This window comes from Anolis sagrei, chromosome 5 (genome assembly GCF_037176765.1).
Source record: "Anolis sagrei isolate rAnoSag1 chromosome 5, rAnoSag1.mat, whole genome shotgun sequence".
Classification (NCBI taxonomy): domain Eukaryota; kingdom Metazoa; phylum Chordata; class Lepidosauria; order Squamata; family Dactyloidae; genus Anolis; species Anolis sagrei.
The window spans coordinates 47,740,193-47,761,791 of NC_090025.1; the positions used below are offsets into that span (position 1 = coordinate 47,740,193).

A 21,599-nucleotide genomic window follows, 5' to 3' on the forward strand; every position below is an offset into this window, starting at 1 on the left:
AGCCTTATATTTGAGGAAAGAATTAGTTCAGGAGGAGACGTTCTAGAGAACAGAAATGGGTGAGGAGGTCATCAGTCCTTTCTTTATTCCACATAGTCCCCTTGTGAACTGGCCTTTCCTGAAATAAAAGGCCAATACACAGACATACACAACATACAGCAAAGACCTTTTGATCTTCTGGATGTAAAGTTATCTTTACTGAACTGAAAGCTTGTTTTACTGGCATGCCTGCAATGCTGTCTACTTATATTAAAATTACAGCAGTACAGATAACTGCACTGGCAGTTTCAGCAGTAGAATAAAATAAACATGCACACACAGCCGTTGACATTACAGATACAACCGTTAGACCCACAGCATATAGAAATGATACTACATTGCATCCTTTATCTAGTCACATCCACATAAGCGTGGTGCTCTATACTTATGTACCATATATACTCGAGTATAATCCGATCTGAATATAAGTCAAGGCACCTAATTTTACCACAAAAAACTGGGAAGATGGATTGACTCAAGTATAAACTGAGGGCAGGAAATGCAGTAGCTACTGGTAAATTTCAAAATAAAACTAGATACCAATAAAATTACACTAATTGAGGCATCAGTAGGATTTATGTTTTTGAATATTTACATAAAACTCTAATTTAAGATAAGACTGCCCAATTCTGAATTAAACCATTATTCTAACGTTCTTCGGTGTAAATGAGCTTACGTATCCTTCCAATAATAATAGAGTAAAATAGTAAATATAATAATAATAATAGTAATAATAATAATAATAATAATAAATAGAGTAAAAATGGAAATGTAATAATAACAATAATAAATAGAGTAAAATAATAAATGTAATAATAATAAAATAAAATGATAAATGTAATAATAATAATAATAATAATAATAATAATAATAATAAATAGAGTAAAACAATAAATGTAACAACAACAACAACAGAGTAAATCCAGCATATATATTTCATTTGCTGTGTCATACTGTGTTTTTGTGTCAGTAAAATAACAGCGTAAAATAATAAATAACCTTGACAGTAGTTCTGAGTGAAACGACTATAGAATACTATATAATAATTGGTTTTAGTAATGAGCCAACATGATGGAGGCACAGTTTGAATTCAGTCTAGAATACTTCAGTGAGAAAACTTCCAATACTCTTTTCTTCATAAAATATCAGGTGTTCCTACAAAATAAATGCTGACTCTATAAATAAAGGTTCATGATAGTCATAGAAATGCAGCTACAATGATAAATGGACTTAATGGAAGGGTAGGGTGTGAAGAACTCTTACCTTTTAACAGATAGGATGTGGGCAAGGCGAAGCCTCGACGGCCATTTTAGTGTAGTGCAGAGCAGGGAATGGCCGGGATTGGTGGAGAAAAAGGGGGCGGAGTTTAGGAGGAACTGAGAGGGAAAAAAGGAGCGTTTTAAGTTTTAGAGAGGAGTTGGTAGTTTAGGGTTTGAAGAGAAAGGGAGTTAGAAGTGTAGTGGTGTTAGAGTTAGGAAATAAGGCCTAAGTCTGGCCAGGAGTTTGCTAGCAGGGTAGCTAAAGCAAACTGACAGCTATTAGGAGAATAGCTGGGTAGTAGCAGGATAGAATCAGGCTAGATTTATCTGGGCTACTGAAGGATCTCTGGCAGAGACACAGTCCTGTTAGGATTCTTGTTTTGTTTTGGAGGGAGAGAAGAAACTCTTTTGTAACAAAGATAGAACCATTCTTGTAACCATCACGCTTTTGAGACACAACTTTCTGTAACAGCCAAGATATTGAAGCACTTGTACCCGTTCTATATAATAAACTTTGTTATTTAGTGTTCATCTAAACCTGACTCAAGTGTCCCTCTATACTTGAAGATTTCCAAAGTAACTTTAATCAGTTTTGAAGAAACTAATGGTGGCAGCATTGATTAGTGATCTGAATAGATCTTTATAATTTGGTCCCCAGCGATTGAGATCGATCTGCTAGATTCTTTATATAGGGCTAGGTAGCCTATAAGATTTCTGGGTTTGCTGATTCTAGGCCTTGCAAAGATCTGGCCTTTCAACTAAAGTCAGTAGTCCGCATTCACTGGAGTTAGAGGGCAGGATCCCAGTAAAAGTGAAATAAACACAACCTTAAAAACAAAAACAAAGAAACCCTACTATTTGCCAGAATCTGAACACAGAATAAATGTGATAAATGTTCTCTCTGAAAACCTCTAGGTTCTCCTTTGGTCCTCCAGGTGTTTTGGACTTCAACTCTCAGAAATCCCAGCAAACTTACCATCTATTAAGAATTGTGGGAGCTGAAGTCCAAAACACCCGGAGGACCAAAGGTTAAGAACCACTGCTCAGTGTCCTCCAGCACAACTGTATGGCAGAAGATGACCACAGAGTCATGTTGGAGGATCTAGACCAGTGGTTCTCAACCTGTGGGTTCCCAGATGTTTTGGCCTTCAACTCCCAGAAATCCTAACAGCTGGTAAACTGGCTGGGATTTCTGGGAGTTGTAGGCCAAAACATCTGGGGACCCACAGGTTGAGAGCTACTGATCTAGAGATTCCAAATCTGCAAATAATCATATGAAAATCCTTAAGTTTGGCTCCTAACTTGCCCTCAAAGGTTATATGTGGTCAACTTATACATGAGTACATATGGTACTATAATTAAAATAGTATATATTTTAGTCATGTATTTTTATCCATTATAATTCACATTAGGAATAATTGTAACACACAGCAGAATGCCCTTATCTACTCAGCTTCAGTTAAGAAGTAGCATGCCTTTGCCCATTGCTGAAATCACTGAATAATTTGAGGACAATTTTAAAGCCTTGGTTTCCTTAACGTTAAAAACGCTGCAATACAACAACACCACAAAGAAAATCTTTTATGACAGTTTTAGGGTGCACTACATTATATTTTCCTTTGTTTACCTTCCTATCGAGAATTCATCTGCCTGTAGTTAAAGTCAAGTGTCAGATAAGAGTGAACTATGGCATGAATGCTGTTAATCTGTCATCTCAATTTTTCCAAACAGCTTTTCAGCAGTGTTGGTCTCCCAGAAGATTACTGCTTCTTCCTGAAATTCAGCTGAAGTTTAGCAATAAACAGGACCACTTTTATATGGATTAAAGTTATAAATATCTCTGAGTCAAAACGTTTCTTAAGAATAGCTATGCTTTTCTTTTCTTTTGAGTGTCAAATTGTAGCTCATTTTGAGCAACCAAGTGGTTCACAACCTTTGGCTCTCCAGATGTTTTGGACTTGACTCAAAGAAACCTCAGTCAGAACAGCCTATGTTCAGGGGTTCTCTAAATTGAGGTCCAAAAGTTAAGACTCACAGATGTAGAGGGCGAGTGCCAGGCTTCATCTACTCAATCTCAGACCCACGTACCATTCCTGTCTTCCTTCAGCTGACATTTTTGAGAAGGTCTCAAACTGGGGCCAAGCTGTAACTGCATAAACTCACCATACTAATTAGAACATTGCACAACCATGTAGGAAGGTTACAACAGAACTTTTTGGAGTATAATTCTAGTAGCCATCAGGAATTTAAAATTCTTGGTTAGAGTCATAGCCCCCAAAGAATGATTTGCCCTGGCTTTGGCCTACATATTTTATTGTAGGTTCGCCTCCTTCCTGTGGAATAGCAGAGTAGGGCGATGGAGACATCTGTTCTTATCTTCTTATAATTCTAACTGCACAAACACAAAATGCTTAAATAGAGCTGATATTAATAGTAATCCTACACATCTATAGTCAAAAGCAATCTGATTGAGTTAAATGGTATGTATTCACAACTACATGTGCACACACCACTATCTTTAATTCTGATATTCGATGTATTTAATTTCCCTTCAAGAATGTATACATTCCTTTCCCTTCTCAAGAGAGAATGGAAAATGAAGAAATGACTCTGAAAAAGTGGCATTTATAGCTGATCTTTTGTCATTGCAGAATTTGCCCAAATGGTGGTTGCGCTGCAATGACAAAAACGTGTTATGGAATCCCCAGAGGATGTACAAACAATGTAATGGGGATCATGAGTAATACCTATCAGGGCTTTGAAGTGTATTATAAGTGTAATAATGACTAATTTTGAGAATGTTATAACAGCACCCCTTATGTCAACACAGAAACTCACACATGACTTCTAGCTTCCATGGTAGCCATTAAGTGACATCATACCACCTTAAAAATAACTTTTCCATATACGCATTTAATGCTGACTGCTTTCCAACTTGGGGGTTAATCCATGGGGCAGATTCCCCATAGGACACTCATAAAATTTACTTCCACGGTCCATTTGCAGAAATGTTGTATCTGCATAGAACAGCTCAATGAACTTATGACTGGGTGGTGAATCTGTTTTCCTTTCCAATCAGCACAGTTTAACTTGGTTGTTCTGCCTGAATATTTATATTTTAAATGAGTACGACTGTAATAAGTAATTTCGGTTCTAGTTAAGGACCATTTACTATAAGGCATCCACTTCAGGATGGCAAACAAATCACCAATGGACAACTAGAGAATGCATGAATGATAATGTACAGCCATGGCTTTTATTATTTATTCATAGAGAACAGTGGGTTTTGGTGTGCTGCTTTGAAATATGTTCAAACTGGTAGAATATAATAAAAGCACTGTGAAAATTCTATTTCATTAAGTTTTAATCATAAATCACTCTTTAAAATAAAACATAAAATAAAAGTCTGTCAGAAGCACTTAAGTCTAGAGAAAGGAGAAGGACAGCAGAAAAGGGAAGAGAAATCTTGCCGTGCTATTCGTTTTTCTGTTACCTGTCACTTCCCCGTTAAAAGGAGACAATGCAAACAAGGAGATCACAATCTTTGTCCAGACTCACAATATTTTTATAAAACAAGGCAATGTGACTTAGAGATGCATGAAACCAGTATTATTTTGCCACCCAAGGTACGAACTGAAAAAAATTATCCCCACACATCTCTGTTCGCTCATGAATAAATGGCATCAACAATCATCAACTAACACAGTGTAACCTAGATCTATCCTGCGCGGAAACAATATAAAAAATTAAAACAAATCCACAGAAAAGCCTTCCTTATGTGAATATTTTTAAAGAATTTCCATGCTGTAATTTATCTAGTGCTGAGCCAAAACAGGAAGGGTTATTTTAAATATTTTTCACTCTCTATAAAAAATTGTTCCCAAAATCAGAAAAAGCACAAAACTATTTGCCAGATGGGACGTCTGAGAGTTAACATAGTAGCAAGAGTTATATCTCAAGTATCAAAACACCTTAACAGATTTGGTTTACCAATTGGCACCTTGAAATAGGGCCGTGATAGACTCTTATTTGAAATCCTAGAAGTCATCTCCCAGTCAAGAGTACATGGAATTAGATTGGGTTGGATAAAAAAAATAAGTCAAACAGCCATTTATTAATCCCTAAACCAGTGGTGTCCAACTTTTTTTTTTAACTAGGGACCAGTTTTACCAGGAACCAGTTCTTTTTTACCAGTTTTACCACTCTCCAACATTAGTACCAAAAGGGTTATGAATCAATTTTTGGTCAAGTTTAGATTTGGTTTGGTTATTTGGGATACTGATTCAGAATATTGCATTGGATAGACCACATCGGCTGTAGTTTCTGATACAGAACATATGCCATCCAATAGTCACCATCTGCTCGCCCACAGAAAGTCATATTTAATAATCTCGAGCTGATGTGGTCTATCCAGTGCCATTTTCTGAATCAGCACCCCAAATAACCTCAGGAACAGGCCTAAAAACAAAGACACCAAGGTGCCCCCGCTTCCAGGCGCCACATGGAACGGCTCCGCTCAGGGGAGGGGGAAGGAGGAGAAGCAGGAGTTAGGAGGCTTGTTGTCACACCTTTTGTGGGTAGTCAGTCTCCCTCCTTATATTGCCGTTGCCTCACCACTATAAGAGGGTTTTGTGAGACCAGTGAATCTCATTGCAACGTTGTAGTAACAGTGAGGCTGCGGACCATATTTTAGTTCTTGAAGACCACTGGTCTACATACCACAGTTTGGAAACCACTCCCCTAAACCAATGGTGCACACTTATCTAACTAGAAAAAACTGTGTTTGTGTACCCAGATGCATGTGTACATTCTTACCTTCCTTACTCAACTAACTAGTACGGATAACTTACACTTTAACTTAGATTGAAATCTGTCTAAAGCCTTACTACACAACAATAACGAAAATGGAAATTCCAAGGTAGCACAAGGAGACAAGGAATGGCAACTGACCGCCTGGGCAATTATTTATTTATCAAACTATTTCTACCCCACCCTATTTGAAGCAATTCAGCAGAATAACATGGATCAGAAGACAAAATTTCACCAAGTCAGAGGCAAGCTATGTTCATAGGGCCCTAAATGTTCAGGCTAAAACTTGGCATCAAAAATGAGGCTGACACTGGCAGGATTCAAGATTTCAGATGGGAGATATATACAAGAGTTGAGATGCTACACAAGAGGTAGCCTTTTCTTGTGTCTCTATATAATGCATTGCTCCAGAAGGCCTTATCAGCAGACTCCAGTGCTCAGGCAGGTATGGATAGGAGGAGGGACACACCCAAGAATTACATTGTGTGTGTGTGTGTATGTGTATATATGTGGTTTTGCATATGTGTTGTAATGTATTTTTATTTTTGGCTTTTTAAGTCTATTCCTAAAGGGACTTTTTGTGTCTCTCAAAAGAAGACTTGTCTGTCCTCCAGGCCATTTTGAGGTATCTTTTTTCTTAAAAAAAAGTGAAGCACTGTGCCTGTTGGGGATGGATGCTCCTATAAAATAAGGTGGCACCATACACTTTGTTTTAGCCAACATGCATGATTCCTCCCCTCCCCCAAAAACAAATATGGATCAACCCTCTCCAAGTGCTGGTCACTTCCATGTTGGTGCTACTCCCAGGGATCTCGGGAATGGGAAAAATTAGAGCTTGTTCAATCGTGCTCTAAAGCCAACTTTTCATGCTGGTTTTCAATACTAGTTTCCTAATCTGTATTGGGAAGGCTTTAAAATAACACATTAAATATTCTGTAAAACAAAATTCTGCCCTCTCAGCACTAAGAAAACAGATCAAGGAACATGAAAGGTTTGCAGACTAATTCAACCAGAGAAGTCAAGCCATAGCAGAGTACCTGATGAACCAACCTGGTTGCAGCATATTATTTGAGAACACAGAAATGCTGCACCACTCTAACAACTACCATGTCAGACTACACAGAGAAGCCACTGAAATCCACAAGCATGTGGACAATTTCAACAGAAGAGAGGAAACCATGAAAATGAACAAATTCTGGCTATCAGGTTTTGTTTTTGTTTTTTAAAAAACCCTCTAAAATCAGGACAGTAAATAAAGTGCAACACTCAAAAAGTAGGGGAAATCCAGAAAAGAATTAACCAGGGCCAACTAAAGGATTCCCCCAAGCAGCAATCAGCCAGGCTTTGAAACTGCAAGGCACTTAAATGCTAATCAAGGTGGCCAATTGCAACATTCACACTTGTTTCCAAGCAGACAAAAGTTCTTTCTCTCACCCAGGACGTTCTGCAGATATATAAACCTCACTTGCCTAGTTTCCAACAGACCTCTCAACCTCTGAGGATGCCTGCTATAGATGTGGACGAAATGTCAGGAGATAATGCTTTTGAAACGTGGCCATACATCCTGGAAAACTCACAGCAACGCAATGACCTATTCCTACTCTACCACCCTATCCTTCTCAAAGCAGCTTCTCTGGGCCTCACAAAATGCTACACAAAGATTTGAAGGTTCCTGGCTTTAGATAAATTCCTCTCTATTTGGGAAGAATGTGGTGTAGAAGTAAAGGAGGATCCCCAAATTAAGTAGTAGCACCGTCCATAAATTTCAGGGATCCTTTAGCACATTCCCCGCCCAGCATAAAAGTCTACTCCACTGACAGAAGGGTTGTCCAGCTTTTTGTGTACCCTTTTTGGAAGGCTGGTTGTGTGGAAAAGGTTGGATATTATTTATATCAGTTATTTCTCTTGACATAGGGACTCAAGGCAGCTTTATCTAGAATGAATATACCTTTACTTAGCTCACGGGCTTTTCAGTATCAAATGGAAGATTAATAAGAGCCATATTTTGAATGTGAATATTTTAAATTAGAGACTTTACTTGAAAAAAATGGAAGAGGCCTTTCAAAAACAGCACACACATATACCTTTCTGATGTTTTCACTGTTTAAAGCAAGCTCATTTTTCTCTCTTTGAATCTGGGATATCTTTTTCTTTTCTAATTTATGTTCAAAACTCTGTTTTTGATATGTAAAAACCTGTTTGATAGGAATGAGGGACAGTTGCTCAGTCTCAACAAAAATAATGTGGCTTCAGGGAGAAGTATGGTGTCATCTCCTTATTATTAAACTTCTCTATCAAGAGACGTCTTCCAAAGGGACAGATTCCTTTTCCACTGACAAGATACTGAAATATTGGAAATATATATCTTAAAAACATACCTGTCCAATTATGAGTGGAACAACAACAGTCATGAACAGCTGTGAGAATATTGATGAGAAAGGCACAGATGATGAGGATCCAAGCTGGAAGAGAACAAGAATGTGCAAATTTAGCATGGAATTTTCGTTATTAATGAACTCTTTTCAACAACAGTGTTTTCCATTGTTTTTCCCTGTTTTAAATAACTTTAAGTAACTATTTTAAGAGCTTTTGAGAAAATATTAACTACAGATGCAATGAACTACTTTGGGGGTATTCTTGGAACTATTTAATTGCAGCCAGACATTTTCGCAAGGCAATTTCCCAAGATCTGTATATTTAGGTGGCCACTTATGGATCGCCCTTCTATCCAAACACATCTCCCTCTATGAACCATCTTAGAAGTTAAGATCGTCTAGGGAGGCCCTGCTCTCGGTGCCATCTCCTTCACAGATGCGGTTGGTGGGGACGAGAGACAGGGCCTTCTCAGTGGTGGCCCCTCAGCTACTGAACTCCCCCCTGACCTACAGAAAGAAAGTAAAAACATGGCTCTGGGACAAAGACTTTGGCCAGTACTGCAATGCAATAAGTGAAGATGGAATATGTGCAATAACAACTGGAATGGTTTTGACTATGATTGGGGATTCCGTGGTTTAATTAATGGGTTTAATGTTTATATTGCTTTTTAATTTTATGTTTTTAATGTATGTGTTTATTATATTGCGTCTGTTTGTTATGGCATCAAATTATTGCCTATTGTAAGGCTGCTCTGAGTCCCCTTCAGGGTAAGAAGGGTGGGATTTAAATACTGTAAATAAGTCTATACACAGTGAAAATGTGTATGTGACAGAGGTCACCACTTACACCAGTGGTTCTCAAACCTGTTCGGTCCCCAGGTGTTTTGGCCTAAAACTCCCAGAAATCCCAGCCAGTTTACCAGCTGTTAGGATATCTGGGAGTTGCAAGTCCAAAAATCTGGAGACCCACAAATTGAGAACTACTGACACTGACAGCCGACTGCTTCCACAAACAGCTATAACCCACAGTGCTGAAGAGCCACCAATGACCCTCCCTTCAAGGACATCTCAGGTTACAGCAGGTGCCATGAACATATAACCCAAACCCAGTCAATGTCCTCCCCAAACACCATACTGCACCCCCCCCCCCAATTGAAGGTTTTCATTCAGGAACAATTTCCTCCTAGTTTTTCTGTTTTTCCCTCCAGAATGGACATCCCAGGGTTCCTTGGGCACACAGCAAACAGGAATTGATCAGCAGACTGCCTTTTTTCTAATAAATAGTGTTACTAATAAACTAAGAGCTTCATCACACTAGAGAATGAATCCACTTAAAATCCGGTTACTGCCTCCTGCAGAATTCTGGGGTTTGTAGTTTAGGGAGGAGCCTTTAATAGCCGCACTAAACTACAAACCGCAGAATTCTGCAGGAGGCAGAAACCAGATTTTAAGTGGATTCATTCTGTAGTGTGATGAAGTGATAAATAATATGACTTAATACCCCAAAACAAACAGGGCCCTTTTCAAAGAACCCAGGCATCACAGAGTACCCAAGCAAGTAAATAATAAATAGGAGACCAAATTTCTTTCTTTTCTGTTTAGCTCCTGCCAGAAAATATTTTAATGTTTATATTGCTTTTTAATTTTATGTTTTTAATGCATGTGTTTATCTTCTCTGAGATACTAAAATTCTTTTTAGTGTCTCCAACTATAGTAATTCCTTAAGTTTTTGTGACTGTTTGAAGACTCATGGGTTATTTTTAATTAGGAAAGTAGTTAACAAATATAATAAGTAACGAATATATTTTTATGAAGTATTCATAGGTTTAACATGATCCAGCTGGCTGGTGTGATTTCCTCCTTGATAGAAATCTTGTAACTCTCTTCAGAACAGAAAAGCAAAAGGCATAAGCAGAAGGAAGACATAAGACATAATGCTACAAATAAATTTTGAATAATGCGCCATCAACTGCTTACTAAGCTTTTACCCTAAATAATGTTGCAATGAGGTGCGAGAAGATTAGAAATGACTTTTGGAATGATTTCTTTGAACATTTAACCAATGTAACACTATGCTCACAGCAGGCAAATCCTAAAACACTGTGCTAAATGTTGACCAAATGTTTCAACTCATCTTTCCCTCTCCATCTTTTCATCTTCCCTTCCACTCCATGCAATCAAATGAGGCCAAGTCTCCATTCCAAGAATAGTGCAAAATACCACAGTTAATGTTATTACTGTCAAAATGATTGATCGAACTTAAAGAACTTGAAGAAAAGTGACTGAACATTATCAAAAAGAAGAAATAAGCTGAGGAAGCAGAAAATGTCTATAAAAGCTGGGATATATTACACAGAACAGCAAATAGCAAAGCAGTAGATGGCATATACACAGAGATTAGTGAATTTTTTAAAAGCTTTTCAGCATGACATTTTACAGATGTTTAGTCAGTACCATTGTTTTGTTTTCCATCTACTTTTAGCTATGTGAGCTATATCTATATTTATATTGTTACAAATTTCTTCAAGATTCTATAGAATCATAGAATGACTGAGGAAAAGAAAGCCGGGTTGATTGAAAAAAGTTTTGTTCTAGCTAAATATGAAGCCAGACAGCAATTATTTGCCCCCCCTCCCCCCAATAGAGCTCAATTTCTCAATTTTTTTTTGAGAAGGGATGGAATAAATGATCTTTCTCAGATTGGTAGATGATTGTTAGTAGCAGTCTTTTTTTGCTTGCTATTTTGTGCAGCAATATTTCCAAGTCATGTGGATTACACCTTCACCATTTGGAGACATGCAGAAGAAGAACTAAACAAGTTCCTGGAACACCTCAACAGCATCCACCCAAACATCCAATTCCATGGAAAAATAAAATGAAGGGAAACTGCCTTTTCTAGATGTCCTAGTCATCCACAAACCAGATCAACAATTGGACCACCCTGTTTACAGAAAACCTACATGCAGATACCTACATAAAAACTCCAACCATCACCTAAGTCAAAAAAAGAAGCACAATTAAAACCCTGGCAGACCATGCCAAAAGCATTTGCGAACCCCACCTCCCCCAAGGTGAACTGAACCACCTAAACTGGCTTCTACAGGCCAACGGATACTCCACCTCAGACATCAGAAGAGCTGCAAGGCCAAGAACAAGCCACGAGAGTAAAGTCAAAGATCCACCCAGAGGAAAAGTGTTCTACAATACATCAAGGGAAGCACTGACTGCATAGGAAAGCTGATGAAGAAACACAACCTACAACAATCTACAGACCCACCAAGAAAATCCAACAAATGCTACGTTCAGCAAAGGACAAGAGAGATCCTATCGCCTCTGCAGGAGTCTACTGTATACCATGTAGCTGTGGACAAGTCTACATAGGGATCACCAAACGCACATTGCCGAAACATGAATCAAGGAACATGAAAGGCACTGCAGACTAACTCAGCCAGAGAAGTCAGCCATAGCAGAGCACCTGATGAAGCAACCTGGGCACAACATATTATTTGAGAACACCAAAATGCTGAACCACTCTAACAACTACCATGTCAGACTACACAGAGAAACCATTGAAATCCACAAGCATGTGGACAATTTTAACAGAAGAGAGGAAACGATGAAAATGAACAAAATCTGGCTACCAGTATTTTAAAACAACTCTAAAATCAGGACAGTAAATAAAGAACAACACTCTGAAAACTCCCATTTATCATTGACTATAATGACAAAATCAGCAACTATTTAAAAAAACAGAAGCAATGAAATAAGAGCATGTGTAAACAAAATGTGATTCAAATGAGAGGTTGCTTACCTGTAACCGTAGTTTCCTGAGTAGTCACCTGTGAATTCGCACATTGTGGTATTCCTGCGCCTGCGCAGGCCAACTTCGGAACCTTCTAGAAGCTTAAAAATACTGTATCCCCCTCCTGGCCCCGCCCCCCCCTCTCGAGTATATAAGACCCCTAGGAGGGGCCAATCGCCATTCCTCTTCCGCCGCACAGCAGCCAGAAGGTGTGGCATGACACCCGAGGGGAGGAGGGGGGGGGTATGTGCGAATTCACAGGTGACTACTCAGGGAAAAACACTTGGATGGGATCTATCAAATTTGCCCATATTGAATGGCTTCAGTGATGCAGAGTAATGCACGTTCCTCTGGGCAGTCTTCTACCAAGCATTGATGTTCCATTTCTCTTTCCAAATCTGTCTTAAGAACAATGCCTCCTGTCTCCTTGAGAGTAAGGCAATTGAGAAGAAAAAGCAAAGGGACTTGTGGAAAGAAATGGTGCCTGTCTTAAGAACGATGCCTCCTGTCTCCCTGAAAGTAAGGAGATCGGGAGAGAAAGCAAATGGGCTCATAGAAAGAAACAGTATTTGTCTTAAGAATGATACCTTCTGTTTCCTCTAAGTGGATTGTTGAGCTGGGAGGATGCGATCCCCTGTGATGGGGGTAAGAAAAATCTCCATCTTCTTTAAAGACAGAATGCTACACAAAGAACATTCCACTTACAAAGTAGACAATTTCCCACACTTTCCTCTGTTTTCTCCAGCCCCATCCAATGAAGTTGAGCCCCTGGTGGTGCAATTGGTTAAACTCTTGTGCCAGCAGGACTGCTGAGTGAAAATTCAGAGGTTCGACTCCAGGGCACAGGGTGAGCTCCCATCTGTCAGCTCTAGCTTCTCATTCAGGGACATGAGAGAAGCCTCCCACAGAAAGGTAAAACATCCGGGCTTCCCTGGGTAACATCCTTACAGATGGCAAATTCTCTCACACTAGAAGCAACTTGCAGTTTTTCAAGTCACTCCCGACATGAAAAAAAAACCCAATGAAGTCCTAGTTCCTCCTCTGTAAGTTGATCATAGAATGATGCTGGAGGACCAAGAACTTCCTAGAGAGATGTTCTCTCATGTTAAAGTATAGCCATTTTCATTTTCATATTTTCACTTTAATGGGGGTTCTGTAACCTCAATGAATGTGAAAGGCTGACTGTACTACTACTACTACTACTACTACTTTTAAAATGTTGATTAAATGAAATCTTCTTCAATAGTGATTTAAACAGTGATATAAATAATTAAACTCCAGACTTTCATTAACTTTAGGTATGCACAATACAGTTTAACCTTTACCAAGTGGCGTTTTTAAATATACTGTACTTCTTTACTTTCTACCATATCAGTAAGTGGTAAAATCTTCCTTGGGTTTCTGATATATTTAGCCTCATATATGAAAAAATGTGGTTGGTTTTTAATGTTATTGGGGGTAACACATTTTTAGAAGAAACATACTCAGAGACATTGGTGAATAGTTTTTTCTAAATTAAACTGGCTGAAAAATACATACTGTTAAATAAAATTATGATTATTTTTAGTTCATCGTGGTGTTAAAAGAAAAAAAAATCTTAAAAGGAATCAATCCAAGATTACATTCAGTCACAGTTTTCATTTAAAAAATACAGTTCTCCCATTTAATGCCATTCATTTAAGATATTACATTATTGATGCAAAATGTATAATTTATTATAAGTATTCATTCTTCCCTTTGTGTACTTCAACATTTCTTTAACAACTTAGTTAATGTTACTCATTTTACATTAACAAGCATGTGAAAATAAAGAGGTTCAAACCATTAAACGCTGTCAGGAATTAATTTTGTACAAATTGGGGCAAAATGTAAACTCTGATCAATAAATGTAAAGCTATCTTGAGGGGAAAATTCTTGTCTTATTAAATCATACATTTAGATTAATATACTCATTATTGTTGCTACTTTGGAGGTTTGAGAGAGCAGAACAGAATAGGAAGCAGAAGTAAAAGACATGGCTCCTGGGCCTAAGTTTTGCCAGGAAGCAAGTTTTAAAGGATAATAATATTGCCATCATTATTACGAACAGTTATGGATGGTGTTTATGATTATGTAGTGTCTCTGTACATATTCCCCTTTCCAGACAGTAACCGATAACTATATTTTCACCAACACTGAACCAGATGCAGTACCAAATGAGGTCACATCTTCATCTAGTTCAGTGGTTCTCAACCTTCCTAATGCTGCAACCACTTAATACAGTTCCTCATGTTGTGGTGACCCCCAACCATAACATTATTTCTGTTGCTTCATAACTCTAATTTTGCTCCTGTTATTAATCGTAATGTAACTATCTGATATGCAAAATATATTTCATTTTGTGAAGAATACTGTGAAGAATATATTTCATGTTGAGTATTTATTTTATTTATGTTAAATGCTTAGGATGCCTTTGTTTGAGAGCAAAGCCCTCTTAATCCTGCATAATCATGCATTTTCATTCACTAGACTAAATTCACTAGACTGAATTGTGCACAGGATTCAATACGCCCAAATTTGAATCCTGGTGGGGTTGGGTGTGTGCGATTTTGTCATTTGAGAGTTGCAGTTGCTGGGATTTATAGTTCACCTACAATCAAAGAGCATTCTGAACTCCACCAACAATGGAATTAAACCAAACTTGGCACACGGAACTCTCATAACCAGCAAAAAATACTGGAAGAGTTTAGTGGGCATTGATCTTGAGTTTTGGAATTGTAGTTCACAACATCCAGAGAGCACTGTGGACTCAAACAACGCTGGATCAGGACCATACTTGGTTCCTAAGACCATCAGAAATATGTGTTTGCTGATGGTCTTTGGTGACACCTCTGACACCCCCCTCGTGACCTCCCCAGGGATCCCGACCCCCAGGTTGAGAAAAACAGATCTAGCTACTCTTGTTCTTCTAGTGCATAGATACAGCTTAATAATTTGGAGAACTATGATTTTGCATATAGATATGGCGGGTTTCGAAGAAGAGAGAGTACATTCTAAATAAGGTAGGGGTAGTTGCCGTTGCAATTTTTTTGGCTCACAATTTACATTAGCCAACATAGCTAATGATGAGGAATTATAGACCCTGCAGTTTCAAAATAAATCTGAAGGATTTATTGTTGTCCATGTCTAGCATAAACCTTAGCAAAATGAGAATGTTGTTTTACAAGGATACTGAGGGGGTGGAATGTTTCCAGAGGGGAGTAACCAAGATGGTAGAGTATGGAAACCATTTAGAGAAGACTGAGAGGTGATAACCATTCTGAACCATGAAGAGTAATCATGGGTAAAGTGGGACAAGCTTATTTTTTGCTATTCCAGGGGATATTTAAAATTTTAAAAATCTAATTTAAAATATTATGTAGGATTAATCCTAAACATCACTAATCTACTCCATGCACTTGCTTTAATAATCTATCTCCCCTAGGAATGAGATATAGTCAAAGTCTACAACCTAATGGTTCCTGATACTGTTCGTGACACTTCTCAACCAGAACTATGAATAGACATGGGAAGCAATGGGGACATTTATTTACTTCTTATTTATTTACTTCATTTCTACCCAACCTTTCCCGACCTCGGAGGTTAAAAAAGGCGGAAAGGGTTTTCTTCTGTCTTCCTAAGAAGTCCAAATTTATATTGGAGGTCCTTCTCTTGCCAACAAAAAAACATTATTAATTTATTAATCACTATTATTTTTGGCACAAAATGCTGAAAATAACATTAAATTGGGTTGCTGTGAATTTTCTGGGCATATCAAATTTCTGATTTTATCCTAAGAGGTTTGATCTTGGAAATTAAGCAGGGTCAGCCTTGGCTAGTACTTGGCTAGGAGACCATCAACAAATACCAGGAACTATAGGCTGTATTTCAGAGGAAGGAACTGGCAAAAGCACTCTTGAGCATTCCTTGCCTAAGAAAACCCTGTAACATTTATGCGCAATAACTCAAAACTTGTTAAAACTCAAACCACAAAGATATTAGTTAATAAATCGACCCTGGAATTTTAAGAACATCTCTTTACCGTATGCAATTAATATTTCACTATCTGCTACCGCTAGTACTATATCATTATCACATCAGCATTATGATACTCACAAAAAGCAGCAGGAGCAATGGAGTTATAACAATGCCCTGAAAGAAATAGGAGACAATTATTAGTGTAGAAAACACAATTTTATTTTAGTCATATCAGACTTTGTTGCATAAAGGAATCAGAAATTCTACTACTAAACATTTGGGCACCTTCTTGAGAAACCAATGTATTATTACTTCAATGAAAATAAAGAGATATGTGACATTTATTATAGCATGAACTTTAATGAACAATAATCTGGTGGTTGCCAGATTCATAATCTAGATATAAGTAATGCTTTCTTTAAAATCCTTGTTAAGAAGGAAACTCATTTGTGGGTTAAGGACTGAGGAATGATCTGTATCCACTGAAATTAAATCTCTTCGCGATCCATCATTCCACTTCTGACTTTGACAACTCCCTTCCCCTTTACATGTACTCCATAAATATGCAGGCTCAATGCCTTGTAGACCTTCTTCCACCAACACCTTCCACTGTCTTAATAAACAGCCCCTGCCACAAAGGGGACAGGTGGCTTACTATCATATTGTCTGACTTGTGGCCCTCTCCTGAGTAAAGTCTGCATCAACCGTGATGAATTAGGTGTCGTGTGATTTTGTAATGTAAACTGATATCCCCTAGGAAGTGAGTTGAGATCTCAAAACTCATTTCACTTGATTAGACTCCGTGTCTCCGTGGTGGGAAGGCAAGTCTTTCATCTAATTTAGTCACACAGGACCACTTCAGCTCTCCACATCCCCCAGGCAAAGGAAGGCAAAAGATTTGTTTTCTTCAGTGACAGCAAAGAGGCTTAAGGCTGATTGTTGGGCATAAGACACAATTTTTAAGTCTAATGATGGAAAGCTTAAGAGGAGGTTTTAGGACTGGGACATAACATGACAAGCATCATCTCCACAACAGCAAATGGAAATTCTCACTTCACCCACTGCTTCATACTTCAATACCTAATAATAAATTAATAAAAGCAGTCTGCTACTCAGTGAATATTAATTCACAAGCCCTACATAGCCCTTTGATTCAAAACTAAGTTTGTAGTGTACCTATCACTCAATACCACATTAGTAAGGCATAATATCTAAATTACAGAATGGCAATTCTTTACTTTTTCTTTAAAATGTTTATCTAGAAGAATATTCTAAGTGGTCCACATTATCAGATAAAGAAAGCAGAATTCTGAATTCCTTACACCACTCTAGATGGGTGCTTTCAATTGATTTTAAGTTTATTTTAGGCAGAGGCGGCCCTAGGTAATTTTCAACTGTAAGCAAACAGTATTTTGGCACCCCCCCCCCCCCCACAACCAATCATTGATATATATTTTCTGTTCGTCATGGGAGTTCTGTGAGCCATATTTGGTTCAATTCCATCATTGGTGGAGTTCAGAATGCTCTTTGATTGTAGGTGAACTATACATCCCGGTAACTACAACTCGCATATGTCAAGGTCTATTTTTCCCCAAGAGCACCTCAAGAGTGCCCCTGGACAAAATCAACTATACTGCAAATGCTTACTTTACGTAATGGGTTGCCGAGGCTTCCCCCGGACTGCTTGGGCTGTTGTGAGCCGAGGGGGCGCTCCTCAAGTGGCGGTCGAGGGGCATTTACAGAGGTGCCTCTGCGCCCCTGGCAAAAAAAAGTGTTCTGCGACCGCATATTTTGAGTAATGGACGAGCCGCCCCTGATTTTAGGAGAGAGTCACTTGAACTATGAAGGTCTGTTGGAATCTAGACTTTTCAGGGAGATTCTATTCTCTTTCTCTAGAATATGGCTCTCTATTTCAGGATAATCAATATATTAATCCAGTGCACAGTAAAGAGAAGTTGTGTTTCTCATTATGGAAATTTTCAGGAAATGCTAGTCTGTGAAGAATATATTTCATGTTGAGTATTTATTTTATTTACATTAAATGCTTAGGATGACTTTTTTGGAGAGCAAAGCCCTCTTAATCCTGCATAAAAGGTAACAGAAACATTAAGGATGCAAGAAAATAAAAAACAATAATGAGAATAAGACCAGCATTCTGATAATTTTAATACAGGCCAATGAAAATTAAAAAAAAAACCTTTTCCAGAGACTAGTTCAGAAGGAGCTTGATGAATCCTTGTTGGTCACTTGAAAAGGCCTTTTCCCTTGTGTAGATAAGTGACAGATCCAACTTCACTAAAGATGCACTTTGCCAGATTTTGAAATGTTTATTGATTTCAAAGACGTTTTAAAATCAACATTGATAGGATCAAATTATTTTCTGAAATTGAAGTTCTATTGTGTTACACACAATTATTTGAATGTCAAACTGGTCCCTTAAAATACAGACAACTTTCTCCAATATAGTAACATTGAATATTACTTTAAGAATAATAACTTAATAATAATAATAATAATAATAATAAAACTTTATTTCTCATTCGCCCTATCTCTCCACAGGAATTCAGGACAGATTCCAGCATACAGCAGCATACATTCAATGCCTTCATAAAACAGACAGACAATGACATAAAATCCCAGAGAGATCCCACATATGAAAGAGCTTAAAACATCAAAATAAACCTAATATCAGTGAGTTATTAGGTTTAATTAATATCAGTGAGTTTGTTTTTGATTTTTTGAAAAAAGGACAATGTATATTGAAATGCCCCTAAAGATCCTGTGTAATGTTTCTGAAATGTCCCTAAAACATTCCCTTAGTAAACACTACTTTTGCTATACTAAAAAGGTAAATTACATTGCATGTGATTAGTTATTTCACAAGTATGTTGTTAAGCTCAAGAGAAGGTTACTACTTCTAAGTTATGGTGTTGTCTGTTTTGTAAGGAGCTGAAAAACACCATAAGAATTATCCAGAATTATCCCACTTTCCCACAATCTTTCTATTAAAGTATGATATGCTTGAATTCCAATGCAAATGAAGATATCTATATAGTACGTGAGCCAAGACATTACAAGGCTAGTTTCAGGAAATGAAAGGGATCATCTCTCATTTCTATCATGAATGCACAAATACCATTGCAGAAGAAACAAATCCATTCTAAAATTACAAAACTTGACTGCTCTTCCCTCTACTGTGCTTCTTGGGCAAGTGCTGCCATAAAATACACAGCATATAAAGAAATAGACAGATTGCAGCTGAGCAAATCTTCTTTGCCCAAACTGAGCGCATGCCCTTGCTGAGGCAAGGTCACTGAACAGCCGCGTATCCACAAAGTTAGGGGAGTATGTTGAGCTTTACGATGCTGGCCGTAATGGAGTCAAACCTGTAAAGTGATTGCCTTTTACCATTCGGAAGAAAAACTTTCAAGAAATCCATTTACACCTCTGATGTGAAACCGACAGAATATATTTCAATGATTTTAGTGGGAAGGGGAAAGGGGGAAAAGAATTCACAGCCTGACCCAAAATGCTCATACAAAGAAAGATTCTGCATAGAAGCAGTCACATCAAGAACCTGTAAATGCACTTGCTTTACAGTGAGGATCATCTAACATGTCATTTTTTAGAAAGCTGGTTATGGTTTTCTAAAAGTAAAACTAGCACCCAGGGATAGATTTTATTGTTATCTTCTCTAGGAGATAAAACTAACTTCTTATTTCAGTTTCCCGAATTATTCTGAGGGAGAGAATTCAACAGTGATGAGTTTTCCGGATACATTTGATAGACGTGTAATTTCTCAAACCAGAATGTGATGAGAAATACTATGAAGTAATTCAAAGCCAAAAGAATTAAGAGTTCCATTCTTGTCTCCAAAACAGCTGGAGTAGTGTTATTCAAGTAGTGCGGTGGTTCCCAACATTTGGTCCTCCAGGTGTTTTGGACCCACAATTCCTAAAATCTGGTAAGCTGGCTGGGATTTCTGGGAGTTGAAGTCCAAAACACTTGGAGGACCAAAGGTTGGGAACCACTGAAGTAGTAGGTCATCAGTGGATAGAGTAGTGTTATCTAAGCCGTCAGTGGGTGATTCATAGTGAGTTTTGAAGAAAGCATGGCACAAAGATGGTACCTGTCTCTGGCACACAGGAGAAAAAAAATAGTCCACCACCCTATCCTGAAAAGACCTGGAGGTCAACCACTGGTCTACAGTAAGTTGTCTAGAAACTGCAATATCTTTGGCTGTCATCATTAATGACTTTGAAACCACCATCCCTCAGCAACTAAAATATGAAGGGGGCAAGTATCTATTGAATCACTTCTGTCCTTCTGAATCTGCATTATGTTTTCAAGCAAGGAGAGAGGCCTTGTTCTTATTTATTTACCCCTGATAGGGCAAGAGCAACATAGAACAGGGAGAGACTGACTAGCTTCATTACTGGTTAGGCCTAGCTTGTTGGGTTATGTATCTTTTTTGTTCCACCTGACAACATCTGAAGTTCTCTGGGCAGTCTGAGGAAACGGAATTCACTATTCCTAGCCATGGAAATCCATCAACTAAAACAAGCAACTTGGGAAAAATATCATACTCATCATGTTACCTTCTTTGTGGTAAGAACACTCCACAAGACAGTAAGAAGTTTTTGACAGAATAATACAAACAGAATTACAAAAAGAGATTTGCCTTTAATAGACTGCACAGTCATTTGCTAAATGGAAAAATAGTTATTAACTCTGTGGAAAAGGAATGATCAATTTGGTTGACTCCAGCAGTCAATTTCCACTATCTGGATCTGACTCCAGGGTTGCATTCCAAATCACAGACCCACTAAAATTTAGCTGCAAAATGAGGGGGGGGAAAGAACCTTTTAAACAAGGATTTCCTATTTGTTTTAAAGGGAAAATTCCAGTTTATCGCCACAATTTGTTTTGAGTTAGCAAAAACAAACTTGGAAGTCACATGCATTCTGCCAGCCCTGTGTTGTTCATCTCTGTTGTAGAATATTAACCAACATAACTTACTTAGATGATTGTGTGTACATGCAACCACATATGATAAACAACTGTACTCACTACACAAGTTTGTTTAAAATGATAAATATTTCACATATAGTGACACCGGGTCCCCTGGTGGCGCAGAGGTTAAACCAATGAGCTGCTGAACTTGCTGACCGAAAAGTTGGCAGTTTGAATCTGGGGAATGGGATGAGCTCCTGCTGTCAGCCCCATCCAACCTAGAAGTTCGAAAACATGTAAATGAGAGTAGATCTATAGGTTCCACTTCAGTGGGAAGGTAAAGGTGCTCCATGCAGTCACACTGGC

General features: G+C 38.1%; 1 protein-coding gene across 1 annotated transcript in view; it reads right to left on the reverse strand.

The window, feature by feature from the left end:
- SLC10A7 (solute carrier family 10 member 7) overlaps positions 1 to 21,599 on the reverse strand; it is a 175,630-nt gene that overhangs the window by 36,902 nt on the left and 117,129 nt on the right. The window contains exons 6-7 of the mRNA XM_060778873.2: positions 16,419 to 16,454; positions 8,486 to 8,569 (exon numbers count right to left, since the gene is read on the reverse strand). Coding sequence (XP_060634856.1) covers positions 8,486 to 8,569; positions 16,419 to 16,454 — 120 coding nt within the window. The remainder of the gene's footprint in view (positions 1 to 8,485; positions 8,570 to 16,418; positions 16,455 to 21,599) is intronic.